The following is a 21,928-nucleotide window of genomic DNA, read 5'->3' as shown; positions in this document are numbered from 1 at the left end:
TTTAATAAATATCACGACTTTAGTGGTCTCAGGTAGTTCTGTCAAGTGTAAGTTAATGTGTTTGGTATATATGTATATGTGTGCATATGTGCACATATAGGCCAGAGGTCACCCTCAATACCATTCCACCAGAACTATCCACCTTGTTTTGAGACAGTCACTGCCCGGGAGCTCACAATATAGGCAAAGTTGGCTGGCAGGTGAGCACCAGCGATCTGCTTGTCTCCACCTTCCCAACACTGAGACTGTGTACCAACTGTGCCCATCTTTATCATGTGGGTTCTGGGGATCAAACGTGGGTTCTCCCGTTTGCACAGAGAACATTTTACCAGTTGAGCATTTCCCCAGCCCGGCATGTTTTAAGCATGTTTAAGGCTGCTCAACCAAGATGTGTTGTTTGGTACGCTAGGTGTAGCAAGTAAGTTTTGTTTTGATAGTTTTAATTTAGAATGGGTAAGTCAAGGAGACCTGTGCTATACTCACTCTTGTTATCTTTTGCTTGAGGGTCCTTTTTATTTCCCGTCATGCCTCAGTGTCCCATGCTGTTTATCTTGCCGTTTCAGGGTTAGTTTTTTCGAAGAGTCCCACTGTGTACCCTAGACTTCCCCCAAGCTCGTGATCCTCCTGCTTCAGCCTTCAAGTGCTGGGGTTACACCACCCCCAACACCCACTTGAATTTCTAGTACCTGTCTCTGTGTGTCACTCACATTATGCAGTTCTATCGAAGCTCTCCAATGTTTATAATTGGAAGGACATGAGAAAATAAAGCCATTGTGTGTTAAAGAGAGTCTTCAAAAAAGTAGTGGGACAGAATTCTCAGAATTCTTTTCTTACCTACGATTTGCTGTTTTTGAAGACCAGGTCTAGTTGTATAGCCTAGGCTGGCCTGACCTGGAAATGCTATGTAACTTAGGCTGGCCTCAAACTTGGGACCTCCTCAGTTTCAGCCTTCCTAATGGCAGGATTACAGGAATGTGTCACCATACTTGAAATCTGTGATGGTATCCCCTCCTCCTCTGTCTCCCTTTCCTCCTCCTCCCCTTCCTCCTCCTCTCCTTCCTCCCCCCTCCTCTCCTTTCTCCTCCTCCTGTTTGCTTCATTTTTAAAATTTCTTTTTTAAAATTTCTTTTGTTGTTGTTTCATTTCATTTTGTTTTGAGGCAGCATCTTTTGTAGCCCAGGCTGGCCTTGAACTCACTCTGTACCAAACTCCAGATCCTCCTGCTATTAGGTTCCAAGTGCTCAGATTGAAGGCAAGCACCACAAGCCCACACTGCTGGGAGAGGAGTTGTATTCTAATGAACACCAAGGCATGCACACAATACTGCTTTGTACCTGACAGCCTCAGATGTTTTGGGATGCTCTAATTCACGGTTTCTTAACCTTAGCTCTATAAACAGTGGAGTGAGAGAGTTCTATGCTGTACTGTGCCCTATAGAACAATATTCTGCCCTCTATCCAAAACATATCAATAACTTTAAGCAAGTTCCTTCCTTAATTGTGACTATCAAGAAGCTTCAGTGCATTTGTCTTCTGAGGAGCAAAATCCCCCCAAACTGAAAAATAGCTGGGTGTGGTGCATATACCTTTAATACCAACACTTGGGACACAGAGGCAGGTGGATCTTTGAGTTCAAGTCCAGCCTGGTGGAAAGAAGAGGCAGGGGGGGGGAAGAGGGGGAGAGAGAGGGAGAGAGGGAAGAAGAAAGAAAGAAAGAAAGAAAGAAAGAAAGAAAGAAAGAAAGAAAGAAAGAAAGAAAGAAAGGGAGAGAGAGAAAGAAAAGAGAGAAAAAGAAGAGAGAAAGAGAAAAGAGAAGAGAAGAGAAGAGAAGAGAAGAGAAGAGAAGAGAAGAGAAGAGAAGAGAAGAGAAAAAAGAAAAGAGAGGAGGGAGGGAGGGAGGGAGGGAGGAAGGAAGGAAGGAAGGCAGGCAGGCAGGCAAGCCACCAACCTAAAGAAGTTCTCTTTCTTCTTTTTGCTCTTTGTGGACTTTTCTTTTTCTAGAGTTTAAACTTAAAGGAAAATTGAGCAGAGAATGTAGACTTCCTCTCTAGCTCATCTACTTCCCACCCATGATATCTCCTAATAGCAATCTCTTGCAGATGTGTGGTCCGTTGGTGATAAAAGTCCACAGACAACCTCTGTGTAGTCCTACAGGTCCTAACACATGCACAGAGTCACCTATGCTCCTTTACAACACATAGAAATAAAATCACTGCTGTACTCGCCCCCATCCTCCACCCCGTGACCCATCGCTCCTTTGCTACTGAAGCACAGTAGTATATTGGTGTCCATGAAGAACTGGTCCTAAGATCTCCCCTCCCTTTCTGCTAAAATCTGCAGACGTTCCAGTCCCTTGGATAAAGGAGTCTAGTATTTGCCTGTAACCCACACACATTCCTGTTTACTTTGAATCACCTGTCCATGAATTATGCTTACCACAATGAAAATGTTATGTAGGTCACAGCTACTGTATTGTTTATACCATAATGACCAGGAGAAGTCAGCCTGTGTTTGGCACAGACTCAGGATTCCATAGTTTCAACCCATAGCTGGTTGAATCCACAGGTGCAAAGCCCGTGCATATGATCATCTCATTGTTGGCTCCTCTCCTTTAAAATATATGATATTTTTATGTATGTGCTCATCTGTGTGTTTGTGTGGGCTGTGCACTTGTGAGTGCTGGTGTGTAAGTTCAGAGGAGTGTGTTGGATCCCCTGGAGCTGGAGTTATAGGTGGTTGTGAATCACTCAAGATGGAGGCTGGGACCCAACTCACTTCCTCTGTAAGAGCAATGTATATTCTTCATGGATGAACCATCTCTCCAACTCTGCTGGCTTCTCTTTAAACCAGAACTCCTTGAAATAATCCCCACTCTGCTTTCCTATTAATGTGTCTGTATTAGTTGACACCCCCACCCCCAGTGATTGATTAGTGCAGAAGAAAGCCCTATCAAAAAAAACTAGTTATTTTATGTATATGAGTGCTCTATATACACCTGCATGCCACATCAGATTGCATAACAGATGGTTATGAGCCACCATGTGGTTGCTGGGAATTGAATTCAGGACCTCTGGAAGAGCAGTCAGTGCTCTTAACTGCTGAGCCATCTCTCCAACCCCAGAAAAAGGCTCTTAAAGAGTGAATATTCATTGCTTAGCATGATAGCTCATGACTAACCTTTAGAAATTTATTGATTTATTCAGCCAGCATTTCTAGGCAATACCACATTTTACAACAAAGGAAGATAGCATAAACATCACACTTTATGATGGGGAGAGGTTCTGGCTGTCTAGAACAGAAATCATTCTTGAGAGATCTTGGCAGAATGACATCTCCAAGACCAAAATTCATGTGCGAAGATTCCAGCAGTCAGTACTTATCATTTGAAACACATAGCTCTTTCTCTGTTTAGGTGCCAGACACAGAATGTGCTCGAGTTGGCAGCAGTGATGTGTATGATGAGCTCAGCGTTTAAGATGCTTGCCTCTGAGTGGGACATAGGACCAAAGCTGTTAAGTGTCAGAGCTACAAGTATCCATTAGTACATACTCTCATCTGAGAGTTTATTGGATAGAATGATGGATACAATGCCTCCCTTTCTTTACCCCCACTCTTTTCTCCTTTGTCTTGACTGCATTTTTATAACTTGTTTGAAGTTATTTCTCATTCATTTTATGTATATGAGTGTGTGTGTGTGTGTGTGTGTATCACATGTGTGTGGTGACTACTGCCTTCAGAATTCAGAAAACAGTCTCTGGAGCTAGAGATTCCATGGAACTAGAATTGCAGATGGTTGTGAGCCTCCATGCGGGTGCTGCAAATTGAACCCAAGTCTGCTATAAGAACAAGTGTTCTTCAACTACTGAGCCATCTCTCCAACACTATTCATTTTTATAACTTAAAAGTCAATAAGTACATCGTATGGGAGCTCTTCACATTAGGCATGAATGTTACACTTATTGCAAATGAATGGGTAAATTGATGAGAAATAACAACTACCAGTCTATTGAAGTCTCGTTGCCACAAAATTAACTGTAAAACAAAGAGATTCTAGGTGTTGACCTGGGAACATGGGTTCTTGAAACAGGCTTTGTGGTTCACCTGCATCTGAAATACAGCAGTATATATGGGTTGTTGGTGTTGAGCAACTGCCTAAAGCTCTGTCCCAGCCCTTTGTGGTGGCTCCTGCCTGGTACTACAGTATTAGAGAGCCAGAAACTGAAGGATCATGAATTTGAGGCCAGCCTAGGCTACATAGCAAGACCCTGGTCTCAAAAATCAACAGAAGGGAGTGTGGTGGGGATGGGAGAGTTGAAGAACAGAGCATGAAATTATTAAGAAAATAAATAATAATCCTAAGAGTTGACAGCTGACCTTTAATATGAATAAAGTGGACTGTAGTCTATTTTGATTTTTCTGGAAGTGCAAACCAGTTTTCCAAGATTGTCAGTTTGATTAAGTGCTGCTGCTCAGATTCCAAGTGAGTAGGGAACGTTGTTCTTATGTAGGAACAGGAGCCAAGAGACTTTCCACTTCCTGTAGTGATTAAGTGAGCTGAGTCTTTCACCTTTAAGTAGGCCCCCAATGCTCCTCTTAGGAAAATATATTGGGTGAACATGGAGCCCACCTCACAATCATCAGCATAAATATCTGGCGATAAAATGATTTACATAGATATTGCTGTCGTTCTTCTGTAGTTTCCCCTATCATCCTCCAAATGCAGTTGGCCCACCCAACTATCTTTGGAAAGTTCATCTCCGTAGAAATCTCTAGAATAGATAAAACCAGAAAACAAAGGAGAAGCCTTTCTTTCTTTCTTTTGCTTTCAATTTGCCATGTGGTTGCTGGGAATTGAACTCAGGACCTCTGGAAGAGCAGTCAGTGCTTTTAACCACTGAGCCGTCTCTCCAGCCTGCCATATAATTATTTTTAATTTGATATGCACTAGTGTTTCATCTTCATGTCTGTCTGGGTGAAGGTGTCTGATCCCCTGGAACTGGAGTTACAGACAATTGTGAGCTGCTGTGTGGGTGCTGAGAACTTAACCCAGGTTCTCTGGAAGAGCAACCAGCATTCTTAACCACTGATCCATCTCTGCAGGCCCAAGGAGAAGCTTTTCAACTAGGTAACAATAGTGAGCAATATCTAATACAGAATGGTAGATGTGGGCCACACGGATGGAGGATAGGTGTGGGTCACACAGGTGGAGACCATACTTTGGTCCCTAGTTTGTTGTTGTCTTCTTTTCTTTCTCTTTTGGATCCCTGGCATCATATGGATGCTCCCTTGGTCTATTAGTTCTAGATGAATGGTGTGACCCAGTGTATGATCCTCTATAAGGAGGTTTGTGTGCTTCAGTATTATGGGAAGTGTGGTAGTTTTTTTAATGAGATATGTGTGTCCCGTAGTCCAGGCATTTGAGTACTGGGTTTCCAGTTGATGGCTGTTTGAAGAGGCTTAGAAGATGTGGCCTTGCTAGAGGAAGTATGCCACTGTGGGAGAGCACTGAGGTTTCAAAAGACTCTTGCCATCTTCAGTTCACTCCTTGCTTCCTACATTCAATCCAGATGTGAGCACTCTGCTTCTGCTCCAGCTGCCACATCTGGAGCTTGCTACCATGCTTCTCCGCCATCACGGTGATGGACTCTTGCGTCTCTGGAACCCAAAGTAAACCTCTCTGTCTATAAGTTGCCTTGTTGCCAGTGTTTCTTTTGCATCTCGGGGAAGGGTGCATATTAGTTACTTACTTCATTGCTGTGATCAAAAACCAGGCAAGAAGTAACTTAAGGAAAGAATGGTCCATTTTGGCTCACAGTTTGAGGGTGTAGCCCATCATGGTGGAGAAGGATTATGTGGCAGCTAAATACATTGTGTCCATAGTCAGCGAGCAAAGACAGGTGGATGATGGTGGTTAGCTGGTTTCTCTCGTTATCAGCCCATGACCTCAGCCCATGGGATGGCACCACCCACATTCAGAGTGGGCTTTTGCTCCTCATTTAAACCTTCCAGGAAATGGCTTGATATGCAAACCCAGATGTGTGTGTTCTCTGGTGTTTCTAAATCCCCTCACGCTGACAAACCAAGTCAGCCATCAGAGGGTATAAGGGGCTGTGCCTTTGCAGAGTTGAGAATGCTCAGCATTCTAAGGCCAGCACCTTGGGAGGAGAGCTGGGAGTCAGGGTTAGAACACAGTGTTTAAGAACCTGACCATAGGAGCCAAGCAGACTGACTTCAAATGTGTTTCTCCTCTATACAGTAGCCAGGAGCAGTTAGCAACAGAGCCAGCATCTCTGAATCTCACAGCTTTGCCAGAAAAACATGGGGCATCATGATGCCTTCTGCATGAGAAGACTGGCACCCAGTCTACCACCAGGACAATAATGACCCTAAATGCACTGCTAAGTGCCTAGTGCTTTCAACAAAGTGTAGCTAATAGGAAGAGAGGAAGATGTGGCCATTGGGAGAGGGAGGGTAAGCATGCCTGTGTGGAGAACACCAGCGTTCTTGGGATTGTTATCCACCTTTTCAAGTCCACCTCCTAGGAGCTAAGAGACCTCCTAGAATCATGTTTCCTCCTCCCTTGAATACTCGGGGCAGCTAGAGAAACGTTTCTCTCATATAGCACATGGCCAGATCTTACTAGCTCATATTACATGTTCTCCACAAAGACCACACCTCTCGTGACCACTAGAATTTGTCCATTTTATATAACGTTTTTATAATTTCATAAATTGTAAAAATTTATAGTATTTTACAATAACTAGTTTTATAATTACGGAATGCCCAACTGGTATACAAGTACGCTTTAGTTCACTGTGGTTGATGTGATGGTTCCCTTGGGTTAATCAGAAACATATTCTCCCTTCCTCGTATATTCCAGAGATTTTTGCAGAGACTAACTTTCCAAAGCCGGTTGTGTGGGTTTATTGTATTTCAGGGGATGATGGGGCAGGAACGACAGCAGTGTCTATGTAAACCATTTTGTCGTGGGATGTCTATATTGAAGAACTTGTAGGCAGTCTGTGAGTGGAGACTGGTGCTCCAACACACTGAGTGTGAGGGACTCCTGGGGGTGATTGGGATGACGCTACCAGAGTGTGGAAACTTGTATAATAGAATGTGAATATGCTGTGTAAAAGTAAAGTATGAAAAATGTCTTGAGTCCCACTCATGTTACATAAGGAAATCGAGGCTCACAGAAAGTATTGAAGAAAGACTTCAAAGTATATGATGCGGTTGTCTCATGGGAGGGCGGTATCTAGTAACAGGGACTAAAGTCCTACAATAACCATTCAGGTTTCTTCATCGCAAAGCCTGATTGGATGTCTCTTCAGGTGACAGCCTGATATTAATACACTGGGTTTCTTTCCAGCGATGAGAATGCCAGGAAAGACTTGAAGACACTGCCAGTCTTTCCAACCAAAACCCTTCAGGAACATCCATCCCTCGCTTACTGGTAAGCCCCGTGCCGTGGTCAGAGCCTCCGCCGAGCACTGAGTACTAGCAGATGAAAGAGAATTTCTTTTTTTCTTTTAAATTACTTGAACCCCTTGTAAGCATACTCTCCGTGGTTTCAGTCTCCAAAGCTTGAAAATGGTCTTTTTCTGCACACACATAAAAAATATGAAATAAAGATGATAAAACATTCCGTTCTGATAACTTTAAATATGAAAGCTGGGACACATTTTCCAAATATACAGTGAAATTGGATACAGAGCCTATACTGCATTCAGACTCTGGAAACTTCTGAACAAATCATTGTTAAATGAAAGTTTCTTTAAAAAAAAGTGAAGTGGGGTGGGGTGGGCTGGGGTGGGGTGGGCTGGGGTGGGGTGGGAGGTGATTGATCTCAGAGTGGTCTCACAGCCACACCCAGAGTGTGACTAAAGAGCTAGCTGAAGTGTAGGGTAAAGTAGGGTCTGAAGAAAGGCTGAAATTTCCAAGTCTCTCCTCTTCCAGCATAAGATCAGAGGATTTTGTCTACAGAGCAATGTCCAAACTGATAATAAAAATGTTTCAGATGGGATTCAGACTCAAATACCTAAGAAAAAGCAAAAAAAAAGTCTCATCCCAGGCCGCCTAGCACTCTTTCTGTAACTCAGGGTGACCTTGAACTTCTGGCTTCTCTGTCTTTGTCTTCCAAGTGTTCGGATTACAGGCGAGGGCCACTATGCCTTGCTTATGTGGTACCAGGGATCAAACCCAGGGCATGATGCATGCTAGGAAAGCACTCTGCCAACTGAGCTATATCTCTTTTTAAATCAAGAGCAGGAGAATGGCTCTTTGGCTCAAAATTACCTCAACAGTGATCTCCAACTAGTATTTAATATTTGTACTTTGCATCTAGTCTGATGGATCTAGAATATTAGTTTTCCATTTGAGAACTTCAACATGTTTCCTTTCCTAGTAAACAACACTTTAAAATATGAATACGAATCATATACTTATATGAGAGTTAGAGGTCATAGTGGGAGTAGTCACATGCTAACTAATGAGTGGGGTCCTACAGAAACAGTAGAGGAATGCCTCCCAAGTGAGGATGCTCCTCTCAGGTTTCCAGTGGCTGCCCAAGAACATAGAAATGGAATCTGAATGTCAGAAAGACACATGTCACCGTGCTTATTTCCCTGTTTTGCAGTGAGGACAGAGTGATTGAGCATTATTTGAAAATCAAAGGTCTCACTCGGGGTCAAGCTGTGGTCCAGTAAGTATCTTTTTTTTTCTTCTTGTCTAAATATAGTTTTAAAGAAAACATCACTGTGATTCCATAGGTGGGCGTTACCAGTTCAGATACTCTCCAGTGTGGGGCAGGTAGCAGAGAAGGAAGTGTTGGCCACCTAGGAAATGGTGAGGATGATTCTGGGCATGGATAAGGTGACTTAGCTTTGAGTTCAGGAATGATGATGCCAAACCTTCCAACATTTTCAAAAAGAAGAGGGAAAGTCAATTTGTGTCTCTACTTTGGATGGAACTCACAATACACTTGCCGATGGAGTTCTGTTTCTTCTTACTACCAAGAACAGACCATAGTTGAGAGAGATGGATGGATAGATGGATGGATAAATAGGTAGATAATCTTAGTTAGGGTTTCTACTGCTGTACAAAACACAATGACCAAAGGAACTTAGGGAGAAAAGGTTTATTCGGCTTGTATTTCCACATCAGTGTCCATCACCAAAGGAAGTCAGGACAGGAACTCAAGCAGGGCAGGAACCTGAAGGCAGGAGCTGATGCAGAGGCCATGGAGGCGTGTTGCTTAGTAGCTTGTTCTCCATGGCCTGCACAGCCTGCTTTCTATAGAACCCAGGATTACCAGCCCAGGATTAGTACCACCCACAATGGGCTGGACCCTCCCACATCCAATCATTAAGAAAAGGTCCTACAGGATTGCTTACAACCTGATCTTATGGATATATTTTCTTAATTGAAGTTCCCCCTTCTCTCAGTTACTTTTGCTTATGTGAAACTGACATAAAACTATCCAATTCAGATATATAGATGATAGATTGATGGTTGGTAGGTAGGTAGGTAGGTAGATAGATAGATAGATAGATAGATAGATAGATAGATAGATAGATAGTCTCATGTACAACCCTGAACTCACTAAGTAGCTAAGGATAGCTTTGAATCCCAGGCTCTACCTGCCTCCCAGACGCTGGGACTCTACTCTAAGTGCCACTACACCCATTGTCTGCAATAGTCTTTGACTGTATAGAGGTACCATTGATTTATTAAGATACAGTAACTTCTAAGTTATTGAAAGTTATGAAGATAACAATCTATCATAGTTGGGGACTGTTCTAGTAGTCAGAGAGTAACTCCCAAGGGCTGTAACTTTATGAGAAAGAGTCTGAACAGCATACGTCATGTGAGAAGTGAGACAAGGACCCAGGTTGCCTGCCCCCTGGTGAAGACACAGTCCTCTTAACCAATCTCATTTCCGTGACACACTGTGATGCTCAGGGCAGAAGGTAGAAGCCAGCAGTTCTAAGGTTGAACTCTTGACATTGCCATCCACCGTCCGTGCTCCAGAACTGTGAGGTGGAGGAGAGTGCCAGGGATGGAGCAAGGATGGAAAGATAATCTCCCTGATGGCTGGTGTGCACGTTAGGCAGGGTCCTTTCTTGAAAGAAGCCTGTTGACCCTTCCTGGTCCTTGTTGCATGGTTACAAACACTAACTGTTTAAGCTGGTTAATGTTTGCCTGTGGGGTTCAAGCTTGTGCACTTGTATCACTGCTTGATGTGGGCACGTTTACCTAGCCCCTTATGCCCTTTCTATGTAGGGCAATTACTAACCCTACCAAGTTAGCGATTACATTGTCCAAAGAAATTAGTCTTCAAGATGCCATTAAAAAATCCTTTCTAGCCGGGTGTGGTGGCGCACGCCTTTAATCCCAGCACTCGGGAGGCAGAGGCAGGCGGATTTCTGAGTTCAAGGCCAGCCTGGTCTACAAAGTGAGTTCCAGGATAGCCAGAGCTACACAGAAAAACCCTGTCTCGAAAAAAAAAAATCCTTTCTAATTGGAATGAGCATGATCAAAATATATTGTATTAAAGTTTCAAATAATACATAAAAACATTATTTTATCTTGAGGGAGGAAAGTCCCTCATGCTAAATGGAGATTTCATTTCCTAGTTGATGGAGAATTCTTACTCAGTTCAGCCCACTCTTTAAAGGTACACAGTGTCTTCTTGAACAAAAATAGAAACGGTGACATGTGCCACCATACCTAGCTCAAAAGCTGATCCTTACAGTTTGTATCTTAAGAGTTTGCCTTAAAAAATATTTGAAATGTGGGACTGGGGGGATTGCTCAATAGTTAGGAGAGCTGGCTGCTCTTTCAGAGGTCCTGAGTTCAATTCCCAGCACCCACATAGAACCTCACAGCCTTTCATTATTGCCCTGTAGATTCTGATGACCTCTTCTGGTGTGTATATGTACATGCATACAAAATACCATACACATAACATGCATAAATAAATAGGCTATGTATACTGGCACATACCTTTTATCACAGCACTCTGACTCCAAGGTTAGCGTGGTCTACAGAGCGGATGTTCAGGAAAGCCAGCGCTATATAAAGAAGAAACCCTGTCTGAGCGAGAGAGAGAGAGAAAGAGAGAGAGAGAGAGAAAGAGAGAGAGAGAGAGAGAGAGAGAGAGAGAGAGAGAGAGAGAATAAATAAAGTTTGCAGTGTTAATGCAATCTAATTGTAATTTGTATAAAAATTCACTGTATGTGTTTTGTTAGAAAGCCCCTGACTGTTGCATAAGGTACAAACCACATTACTCTCTACAGGGGTTTACTATTCTGTTTCGTTGAGTCTAGGAGCTTAGTCGTGTTTAAAGGAGGGAAGCAAAAGCAAATTGTGTTTCCTGAAATCAGTTTTTCCCAAAGAACCCTCTTAATGTTTTGATGGGCTTACAATGTATCCATTTCTTTAGGTATATGAAAATAGTAGAAGCCCTACCAACGTATGGAGTCCATTACTATGCAGTGAAGGTAAGCACTTCTCATATTTGAGAGTTTCCCATGATGCCCGCCAAGCAGTGCAAGTCACTGAACAGCATCTAAATGTGTGTGTCAGCTGTGTCTAGAATTTGCAATGTTTTAGATTATGTTTTAAAATGTGTATTTATCTTATTTATGTGTGAGTTTGCCTGCATGTATGTCTGTGCACTACATGCATGCAGTGCTCACAGAGGCTAGAAGAGGGCATCAGATTCCCAGAAATTCAAGTATCAGATGGTTGAAAGTCACCATGTGGGTGCTAGAAACTGAACTCTGGTCCTGTTGAAGATCAGCCAGTTCTCTGAACAATCCTTCCACCCCCAAAATTTCAGCATTTGAAATAGAATTGTTTTCTTAAATGTTTTAAGTCTATTACTGTTTGTGGCAAATTATAAAGCATACCATTCAGTTGCTTTCCCAGAGATAGTCATTCATTCTCATATTCATTCATTCTCTCTCTCTCTCTCTCCCCCCTGTCTCCTCTCCCTTCCTCCCTGCTCCACTTGCATGCTGGGTATTGAACCTAGGACCCATGGCATGCTAAGTCCATACTATACCACTGAGTCCACCTGCCATTCTAGGCCCTCCTCATTATCCACCCTTAGGGATTTTTTTTCCCGTTATTTGCCTCATGAACGCTCCTGGGTCTTCATTTGCTCACTTCTCCACGTGACACTCACATCAGCCTTCAATGTTTATGCATGCATCCATGAGAAATGCTGAAGATGTTGCAAATGTTGCATTATCTCACGCTCATCAGTGTGCTTTGTCTTCTTGTGCTGCTAAACAGGAAGAAGCTGGCTAAGAAATATTTTGATGTAAAGGATGCAGCATAGATAAAGGGAGTTTTGTTTGAGAGAAGCATAATTTCATAACTGATAAGCTCTTCAGTGACTTTTGATGTCATGACAATGTTGAAATCTTTACCATTGCAGATGTAGGGAAATCAGATAATGCATACTTTCGTATTGAGGATGACTGTGCTAAAAATGTATCCAAATTTAATCTTAATTCTCACTGATTCTGCTTTGCATATGCACACATGGCCTAGCCCTAAATGTTTCCCTCTGTCAATACATTCTTTTTATTGGAAATAAAAGCCTAATATACAAACTTAGAAAGACATACTATATTTATAATAGAATCCATATATATCTGCTCTTCGCACGTACCTCAGACTGATTATTCACCCTGGTGTGGAGTTGTACATTTCCCCAAAAGCTATTCTTACTTCTCCTCTGTTCATTGTCAATTGTGCTCTGAGCATGGAGCTCAGAACCTCTGTTTTTCTCCTGGTAATCCCTTGGAAATTTCCCAGCCTTTATAGCGGGTGATTTAGCTGAGAGAACAAAGGTCTTTTTTAAAAGTCATAACTAACTTTGAACTGAATTAATTCTTCGTTGAATTCAATTTTTTAAATATTCTCTCCAGTGATTTAATCAAAACAGCAATGCTTTAGTCTTTTGGATGATAATACCCATATTATTAGCTTTGCATGTGTGCTTATTATTTAAAAAGACCCTAAGAAAATATTTTAACAAGTTAAGTTTCTCAGCATAGGTCTGCTTACCAACACAGATTTATATTGGCTTGCTGGTACTTTTTAAAGAAAAGTTAATAAACAGCGCTTCTCATCTAGAAGACTTAACAGCTCTCAGGTCTCGTGTATTTTCTCTTTTTAGGATAAGCAGGGACTTCCATGGTGGCTTGGTATCAGCTACAAAGGAATCGGCCAGTATGACTTACAAGACAAGGTGAAGCCTCGCAAAGTAAGTGTGAGCCTCTGCAGACACTTGGGGGCCTTGAATGTTCTAGAACTGACGGCATCGCTTTCAGCGGCACCTTGAACACTCTCGGGTAGTGAACCTTGCTAGGTGAAGCTGTGGTACAGAGGCAACTCACGCTCAGTGTAACCTTTCAAAATGACTCATTTATACAAGGGCCATCTTCTCCTTTGTTCATTGAGAACGGGCTCTTGTGTGGCGTGAACTGATCCCTCTGCCTCCACCTCCCAAGTGCTAGGACTGTATACACCACCACACCTGGCCGTATCTGCCTGTCTGTACCCAGGCAGTAACCTGAACTGCACTGAGGTTCAGCTGTGATGCTAACTGCAATATGGTTTACAGCCCCTACACTTTGGTTTAAATCCAAAGTTTTTGTGGTGATTATTTCCCAATGAAATGGTTATAAGCAATCTCTCTATAACCACAGCTAATTTTGCTTATCTTCATTTTCACTGTTGTTTATAGCAAATATAGCTGCTTTCTGAAAAGAAAAGAAAAATTAATGGGTTAAAGGGCCAGAATCTATCAAATTTGGGTTTTCCAAATCTAAATAAGTTACTATTTATCATTATATCATTGTAATCCTGGTATGTGAGAGACAGAGATAAGAGAATCAGAAGCTAAGGTCATACTCAATTATTATGTTCTGAGTTAAAGGCCAGCTTGAGCTATATGAGACACTATCTCAAAAAAAATTAAAAGTAAGGGGGAAAACCTTATTTATGAAACTTCTATTCTCATCTCAAGTATAAGTGCAGCCGATGCACGGTGCCACCTATTACGATTTGATGAATCTGTATTGCTCACCGTCCAGTGGCCGTTGGTCTCGCCATGTACAGTGAGATAAAACCGACTCACGCTGTTCTGGGTGAGGCTCCCACTCTTCCTTTCTCCGCTCTGCTGCCATCCCTGCAGGCTGTCAGAGTGAAACAGTGGCCTCTTAATAACAAACTATGGTTAACTCACCTGCCTTATCACAACCCAGCATCACGGTTGAAAATAACTCTTACACATCCACCTGTCTTCTGCTGCGTTCTTCCTAAAGCAACCCTGGAAACTAACCTTGCTCTGTGTCTTCTGAGACTCCTTCTACCATCGAGCAATGCTCACAATCGTCCTTACGTTATGGAAGCCAAGGACCTTTCTTGTCCCCACTCCACGGTTGTGTCATTAACACGGATAATAGGAAAGGCTGCGTTGGGCAGAGCATGGCCTCCCTTCCCCTGCTCATCCCGCTCTGCTGGGTGAGACTAGTCGGGCTTTGGGGCTGCTTTGTTAGAGAAGCGTTAACAAAAGCCACAAGGCAGCCTCCAACCACCACATCCTCCTGTGTTTGTCATCAGCTGGCTGGCAGGCTCTTGTCAGCCCTGTGAACAACACTGGAGTAAGGAATGCTGCCGATCAGATCCGGGGCCTTGCAAAAGCCAGGCAAGCGCTGCTTCCCCAACCCTCTTGCCACCTTTTAAGCTTCCGCAAGTTCCATTATATGGAAACACATAATCTTTGTAACAGATTCTCTCTCACGATCCTCCCGGCCACCCTCCACCCAATTCCGAGATTACGGGTGCGAGTCAACACACCTAGCTACCAATTGTCTTTTGAAGGCCATTACAGCTTCCACTGTGGGTGGGGCAGTGGGCTTGGGGTACTGGGAATAATAAAGAGTCCTAGCCAAGCCACTGCCAGTCATGGTTTCTTAAGGCATAGCTCACCCATAGTACTATGTTTCTGCCCACTAGTCTGTCCTGAATTTTTACCTTTTTAGTAAAGAACACGCAAGAGTCTTGTTAGGTTTTACTCAACTTGTGTGCAAAATAGACCTTAGGCCAACTCACAAGTCAACCTATAATCACCTAGTACGGCCTGAGAAGTCCCAAAATTCTCACAACATTGGAAGTGTTTCTTTAAAGAGAGAGAGAGAAAGAGAAAGAGAGAGAGAGGGGAGAGAGAGAGGGAAAGAGAAAGAGAGAGAGAGAGAATGAATCTCAGCCTTCTTTCCACTCTCAGAGTTCTTTCTCCCCTCTCCTTAATAAATGTGGGTTTGCAGTGCATAAGAAACAAAAACAAGCCATCAGATTTTTTTCCCCCCACGTAATGGTGCGTCAGATTCTCACAGCAATGCTGAACTTCATTTCCTCGATAGTGCTCCTGATTCGCAAAAGCCTTCCCTCACATTCACAGCTCTGTATCCACTGCCTCAGGCCGATCACAATCAGGCTGGCTTCTTCCGTCCAGAGTCTAGACTAGGCCCAGCAGCCACGTCCTGTTATCAGGCTGCAGCTTTCCTCTTCCGTTTTCAACACTGGCTTCTCACTTCTGACAGGATGTTAGCTCTCTCCTTGTGGTGTCTCTTGCTTGCCCTCCTCTCCTCCGTCATTCCAGGGGTCCACTCTAGGCTGTGGTTTGCACCCTGCTTTCGTTTGTTGAAATCTGATGGTGGATCTTGCTTTCTGTAACCTGTTGATTTGAGCCGGGGACAGGAGTGTGTTCTGCAAGGCCCTTTCCCGGCCAGCTTGCACACGCTAAAAGGATGCATAGTTTAAAGGGTTGTGAGCACCCACACAAAAGAAGGCTCATGCTTCAGCATCTGGGCAGGCAGCAAGTTCTCCAATGCCCAGGAAAGAATCGAGGTCATGCTGACAAATTAATGGCCGTGTGCCTACCTTGTTGATGGAAAAGCAAACCAGGAGAGAGACGGACCAAGAATCAGAGACTTGTGCCAAAAGGCTGGTTTTAAAAGGGGTTGTTTAAGGCCTGTTGGTAAAGGCCTGCTAGCCCTTTTAGATAATGTCTGTTAATTATTGCCTCTAGATGTTGGGGCCATGTTTGACTTACTACCAGGGCACTAGCAAGCATTCTTCATTTATTCTAGCTTTAAGTTTTTGTCACTCTTGGGGTTGGGCAGGGGTCCAAGTGGTTTTCCATCAGTGAAGCACCATGACGCAGCCCAAGAGTTGAGGGGCCATCCTCCATCCTGGCCCTGATGTCTATTGTCTCTGTGATCTTGGTTCTGTGTATGGAGTTGTGTGTGAGAGGCAGGCAGATTTCTGAGTTCGAGGCCAGCCTGGTCTACAGAGTGAGTTCCAGGACAGCCAGGGCTATACAGAGAAACCCTGTCTCGAAAATTCGAAAAAAAAAAGGAGTTGTGTGTGTTTGTACAGATATCTGTGAGTATTTTTGCCATGCGGAGTCTCCAACCACAGAGACTCCAGCAGGCTTAGCAAGCACTCTCCCACTGAGCTATATCCCTAGTGCTTATTTGCCTTGCGTTCCTCGGTACAGTTTTCATCTCTTTAAAGGTGTCTTCCTCATCTTGCACAACTGTAATCCCACTAGCTGAAGGGGAGGGTGTGAGAACTGAATGAGATTATATTCTGGCCCCGTGCCTGATAAACAGCTATCACCAGATAAAGAAAAATCATTCCTCGGGAGGGAGGGAGGTAAACAATTAAAGAGAGCATGTGAAATATTTTTATACCGACAGGGAAGGGTATTGAAAGCAATCCTGGGATACTAGAAGTTCCTGTTTTCAGTCCCTATTCCCTACTGGTAAACCCTTTTTTCCCTGTGTGTTACCCATAATACATGAAGATGTGCTTGCTATTTATGAGAAGAAAAATCATTAATGACTTTATGACAGGTTCTCACATACCCCCAGACCGGTCTTGAACTTGCTATATAGGCAAGAAATCTTGAATTTTTGATTCTTCAGCCTTCAACTGGGGTTACAAGTGTGCATGACTGGGCCCTGTTTATATGAGGCTGAGGCTCAACCCCAAGGCTTTATGCACACAAGGCAAGTATCCTACCAACTGAGCCAGCCCCTCTTCTTAGGTTTTTATGGCTTGTATAGTACTTTTTAAAAAGATTTATTTATTTATTTATTTATTTATTTATTTATTTATTTATTTATTTATCAGATCCAGTTACACGTGGTTGGGAGCCACCATGTGGTTGCTTGGAATTGAACTCATGACCTTGAAGAGCAGCCAGTGCTCTTCCCCTGAGCCATCTCTCTGGTCCCTTGTTCAGCATTTTGAGAGAGAGAGAGAGGGGAAAAAATGTCTTTCACAAGAAACTAGACCATCCATCCGAGGGCAAGTAAGGCTTTAGTGTGTATGTCATGACCTAACTCTGGCTCTACAGCAAGGACTTCATCTGGAAAGCAGGGCCTGTAGGGGGACCAATAGGGCACTGCTACTCTAGGTATCTCCTAGACCATCCTGATGAAATGCCTTTCAAGATTAGCATCTTATTACTTCATAGCATGATAAGAGATCCTTGCAGTGAATATCTTCACTCTTGGCCTTCAGTTAAGTGATTTTTTTTAAAACTGTTGGAATTTCCTCGTGCCTGGAGGCGGATGTGTTAAGCAATACACACAGAGTCCTTCTGTTCGACTGCTATAGCAGCACTCCGTCCTGTACCAAAAGGTAGCAGCTTGATTATCTGTCTAATCTCAGACATCATGACTGTTTCCACTTCACCTTGCTCTTTCTGATGCCAGCTTGTCACCTTGGACCACAGAGAAGGTCCCTCTATCCCAGAGTAGGGTTTATGCTAGGAGACCAGGAAGAGTGCTGTCTGCATCAGTATAACACACTGTCTGGGGTGGAAGAGAAACTCTGGATTACAAAATGTGGCCAGAGGACCAGTCCATCCTGTTTGGAAAGTGGGTAATGAAGCTTCAGCCACACCAATAATCAATCTGTTTAAACCTGCAGAGCCAGTGGGAGGAGACCGCCAATCCTATCCCATGGGCTTGAAATGAGAACCAGTTTCGTGTTCCCACTGACCAGCTGGGACTTGGAACTGCCACTTAGCCTCTCTGCCCCCTCATTTTCTCATCTGTCAAGCTTGGAGGATTCTCCCTCCGCTTTCACCTCTCGGGGTTGTAGGCATCCAGTGGGCTAAAGGAAATTGTTCAGAGTGAAATGTGTGCCCCTGCACTCCATACTTCCCTGCACAGTAGGACATCTCTCACCACCTCTGTGCTTAATTCCAGTTAGGGGTTGAAATTCTGTGATGAGGACTTTCCAAGATTCAGTTGAGTGTAGTTAAAGAAGGTGAAAGGCATTGTAGAGCAAGCCCTTTATCCTTCAGGAAGTCCCCGTCTCATTGCAAGGAAGGCTGGGAAGCACTGTCTTCATGCTGGCAGGCTGTGGCCAAAGCTCTAACTCAAGTTGTTTTGTTACCAAAAAGAAATGCAAAAAAAAATATACTGTGGAGGAAGTAATTGTGGCTGCTAACTTATCTGTTTCTCTGAAAATATTCTAGAGAGATGGTTGGTGAAAACAAGGAAATCATATCACTGTAAACTCTGAATTGCCTCTGGTACAATTCTGTTGAGATGGAAGATCGGGCATGGGTGGGGAGGGACATTTGGTGTGTTCAGGGAAGTGACATTTAAGCTAAGACCTGAATGATGAGACGCTCACAAAGAACAGAGTGGTTTGTTCTTCGCTCACAGGAAGGAGGTAGGGTGAATGTTCAAAGGAGACCACTGACCACATCTTCAAGAATGAGAGGATTTCTTACATAGGAATGGCAGGTGCTCTCTGCAGAAGAGGAAATAGCTCTGCACAGAGGGCACCATCTCATACCCATGGCCACCCTCTTACTTGCTATACCTAGGACTTAACCAATGGTAGCATTGTCACACACACAAAGAAAAATGACATGTAGAGTTGGAGTTTGTAGCTCAGGTGTTTGCCTAAAGCTGGCAGGGTGCTTATCTAACACGTATGAGGTCTAAAGTTTGATTCCCAACACCATATAAACCAAGCACGGTAGAGTGTACCTTTGGTCCCAGTGTTCAGGAAATAGAGGTATGAAAATCAGAAATTCAAAGCCATCTTTACATTTAGCGCAAATTTGAAGTCAGACTGAGAAACAGTGAGTTCTGGGGGCTGGGTGTGGGGACAGGGAGAGAGAGACAGTCACAAACACAGAGACATAAACCATAAACAGAGTCAGAGAGTACCTGGTCATCTGCGGCGACACCTGGGAACAGCACCATGCCAGGCCTGGTTGTCTGACATGCATGCCCATGTGCCCCCATGCAAGTTGTAACAGGAAAGAGGCCAACCCCTCAGCCCTGGGTGGAGACATGGCCACAGAAGAAACTTTGGTGAGATGATGTCATTTTAGATATCCAGTTTTTACATGACACATTTTTTAAATACCCAGAACCTATCCTAACCCATCTAAACCTATTTGCAAAATAGCCAACATATTTAACTGATTACATGTGAGGTGTGACATTTTTACATACATATGGCTATGACATCACACCTGAAGAAGAATAGTTTTCAGACTCTGAGAATGTTCTGTTGGGATCTCTTATAAAAGTATTTTTACCACAACTGATACTGTTGAGTACACAGGACCGCTTTAGTCTGGGATAGTTAAGTCTCTCTAGCAGGTAACAGGTAACGTTTGTATCTAGAAAAGTACCTGAGCAACCATGTTGATTCTAAAAAGTATTATCTATGTGAAAGAATCGGAATTCTGATACTTACTATTATGGAGCAAAAGCATCTTCATTTACATATCCTACCTCTCAAAACCCAGAAAGAACACAAAATATTGCCCCCTAACTCAGCGTTTCTCAGCCCCAGCTGGATCACTAGCTTTTTTGAAGTATGGAACTCTCCTGAGCATAGAAGTACAGGGCACAGTGTCTGCACTTTGTCCTGGCAGCATCCTCTCTTCCCATGTGATCACCAGCCAAGTCCCCTCCCACCACCAGATAGCCTGGAAGTGGGGTGAGGTGGGGAATAGTTCAGTTGCCCTGAGCTGCAAACCACTAGTAATTGTTGAGGGATATGCAGGTCACAGGGCACATATGTAATCCCAGTGCTTGGGAAGCTGAGGCAGGAGGATCAACATGGGTCTAAGACTAGCCTTGGCTGTGAAATCAAGCCCCATTTCAAGGGACTTGGTCCTATTCCACAAAATGGCTGCCATAATTGCCTTCTCTGTTCTTTTTAATCTGAAGTATACATGAATATTACTCTTTCCCTTCCTTTTCTCCTCCTCCTCCTCTTACTCCTCTTCCTTCTCCTCCTCCTCTTCCTGTTAAAAATACAACAAATGTCACTATAGATTCCCCCCTGACCAAAAAAAGAAGAAGAAGAAGAAGAAGAAGAAGTGATGTGCTATGATGCTATGCTGGCATTTTGGATCCTGACTATGGTTGCAGGTGAATCCCAGATCCATCCCTGCTGCCTGGGTGTCTTGTCAGTGGCCCTTCCCTTCTGTGAGCCTTTGTTTTCTCCTGGACGGGATTTAGCTTAAGACGGTGCTTCCATGTCTGGTTGTGGGGAAGGGTCAGTGCACATGGTTTTTGGTACCCCAGAAGGCATTAGCAATATCTTTATTCATCAGATATAACCCTCAGAATAGGTTAGTGCTGCCTGGTTTGCTTTGCTTCACATCATGGGATATGGGGGAATCACCCTCCCCGAGTGACTCATTGTTTGATGTACCTTAGTTGTGATTATCCTGAATTTAGTCATTTCCATTTGAATTTGTAGTTAAATGATTAACCTATAATACAGGAGCCAATGAAAAGTCCCAACTCCTTGTGCTATCTTTTCCTATCCCACCTTACTCTCAGACCTGGGTGATATGTAGTTGCAGTTTGTCATGATGTAAAAGAGAACTGGGTCCTTTCTGTCCAAAGTGCTCCCTATGAGGGGGGAGGGGGTCTTATGATCCTCCAGCAAACCCCTTGCCCTATGCAGCAGGTTCTCCAACATTCCTCTGCTTGTCAGGGCACATCATTTTTTTTCCTGGCTACTCCAGACAGAAGGGAGCTTGTTGCCCAGTCTATCTGTGGGACAGGCTGATGCCCCACCCTTCTGTTTTTCTATTCCTCTGTGACTGCCAGGTATGGAACAGAGGAACCGATTTCCTCCCTATAGGCTATGTCAGGAAACCACCCATGAGACCCACACTCCCTGCCCAGGATGCACCAGGAAACCACCCAAGAGATCCATGCTCCTAGTCCAGTGTGGTCATAGAAATTGAGAACTGGAGGCCTGGTGGATGACACAGCTATGTCAACAGAATAACTGAGCTGTTTCCTCCGTGGAAAGAAGATGTGGAGGCAGATAGCTACGGCTAGCTTTGTTTCTGCTCTTAAGTGGCTGCTGCCCATTTAGTAACAATTAGCTAAGTGTTCAGCAAGCCCTTCCTTCACAACACATTAGCTCAACCACTCACTGATGGATATGTTGAGCCAGGCTCTGGGCCAAGTACCCTACAAACATAAACTTGTATTTGGAGAACCTTTGGAGGCAGGCATCATTGGGCCGTTTAACAAAAGAGGAAACTGAGGCTTAGGAAAGCTAAGCACAGCTCTTGAGTAGTGGATTCGATTGTAAGCCCAGACCCTCAGGGCAGTCCTGTGTGTGCATGCCATGAGGGATGGGACCTGCTCACAGCTCAGCAACAATCACAGGACATTGCCCATAGGAGGTATTAAAAAATACTGTTGAAGCTGGGCGTGGTGGCGCACGCCTATAATCCCAGCACTCGGGGGGGGGGGGGGGCAGAGGCAGGCGGATTTCTGAGTTCGAGGCCAGCGGATTTCTGAGTTCGAGGCCAGCCTGGTCTACAAAGT

The 21,928-nt window shown here is 43.8% G+C and overlaps 1 protein-coding gene across 6 annotated transcripts in view; it reads left to right on the top strand.

The window, feature by feature from the left end:
• Frmd4b (FERM domain containing 4B) overlaps nucleotides 1–21,928 on the top strand; it is a 330,791-nt gene that overhangs the window by 280,722 nt on the left and 28,141 nt on the right. For all 6 annotated transcript variants that reach the window (NM_145148.2, XM_030255350.1, NM_001346637.1 and 3 more), the window contains 4 exons: nucleotides 7,372–7,455; nucleotides 8,638–8,703; nucleotides 11,446–11,503; nucleotides 13,195–13,281. In NM_145148.2, coding sequence (NP_660130.2) covers nucleotides 7,372–7,455; nucleotides 8,638–8,703; nucleotides 11,446–11,503; nucleotides 13,195–13,281 — 295 coding nt within the window. The remainder of the gene's footprint in view (nucleotides 1–7,371; nucleotides 7,456–8,637; nucleotides 8,704–11,445; nucleotides 11,504–13,194; nucleotides 13,282–21,928) is intronic.

Source organism: Mus musculus, chromosome 6 (genome assembly GCF_000001635.26).
Source record: "Mus musculus strain C57BL/6J chromosome 6, GRCm38.p6 C57BL/6J".
NCBI lineage: Eukaryota > Metazoa > Chordata > Mammalia > Rodentia > Muridae > Mus > Mus musculus.
The sequence above is the reverse complement of the archived record's forward strand: the minus strand, read 5'-3'. Positions and strand labels throughout refer to the sequence as shown.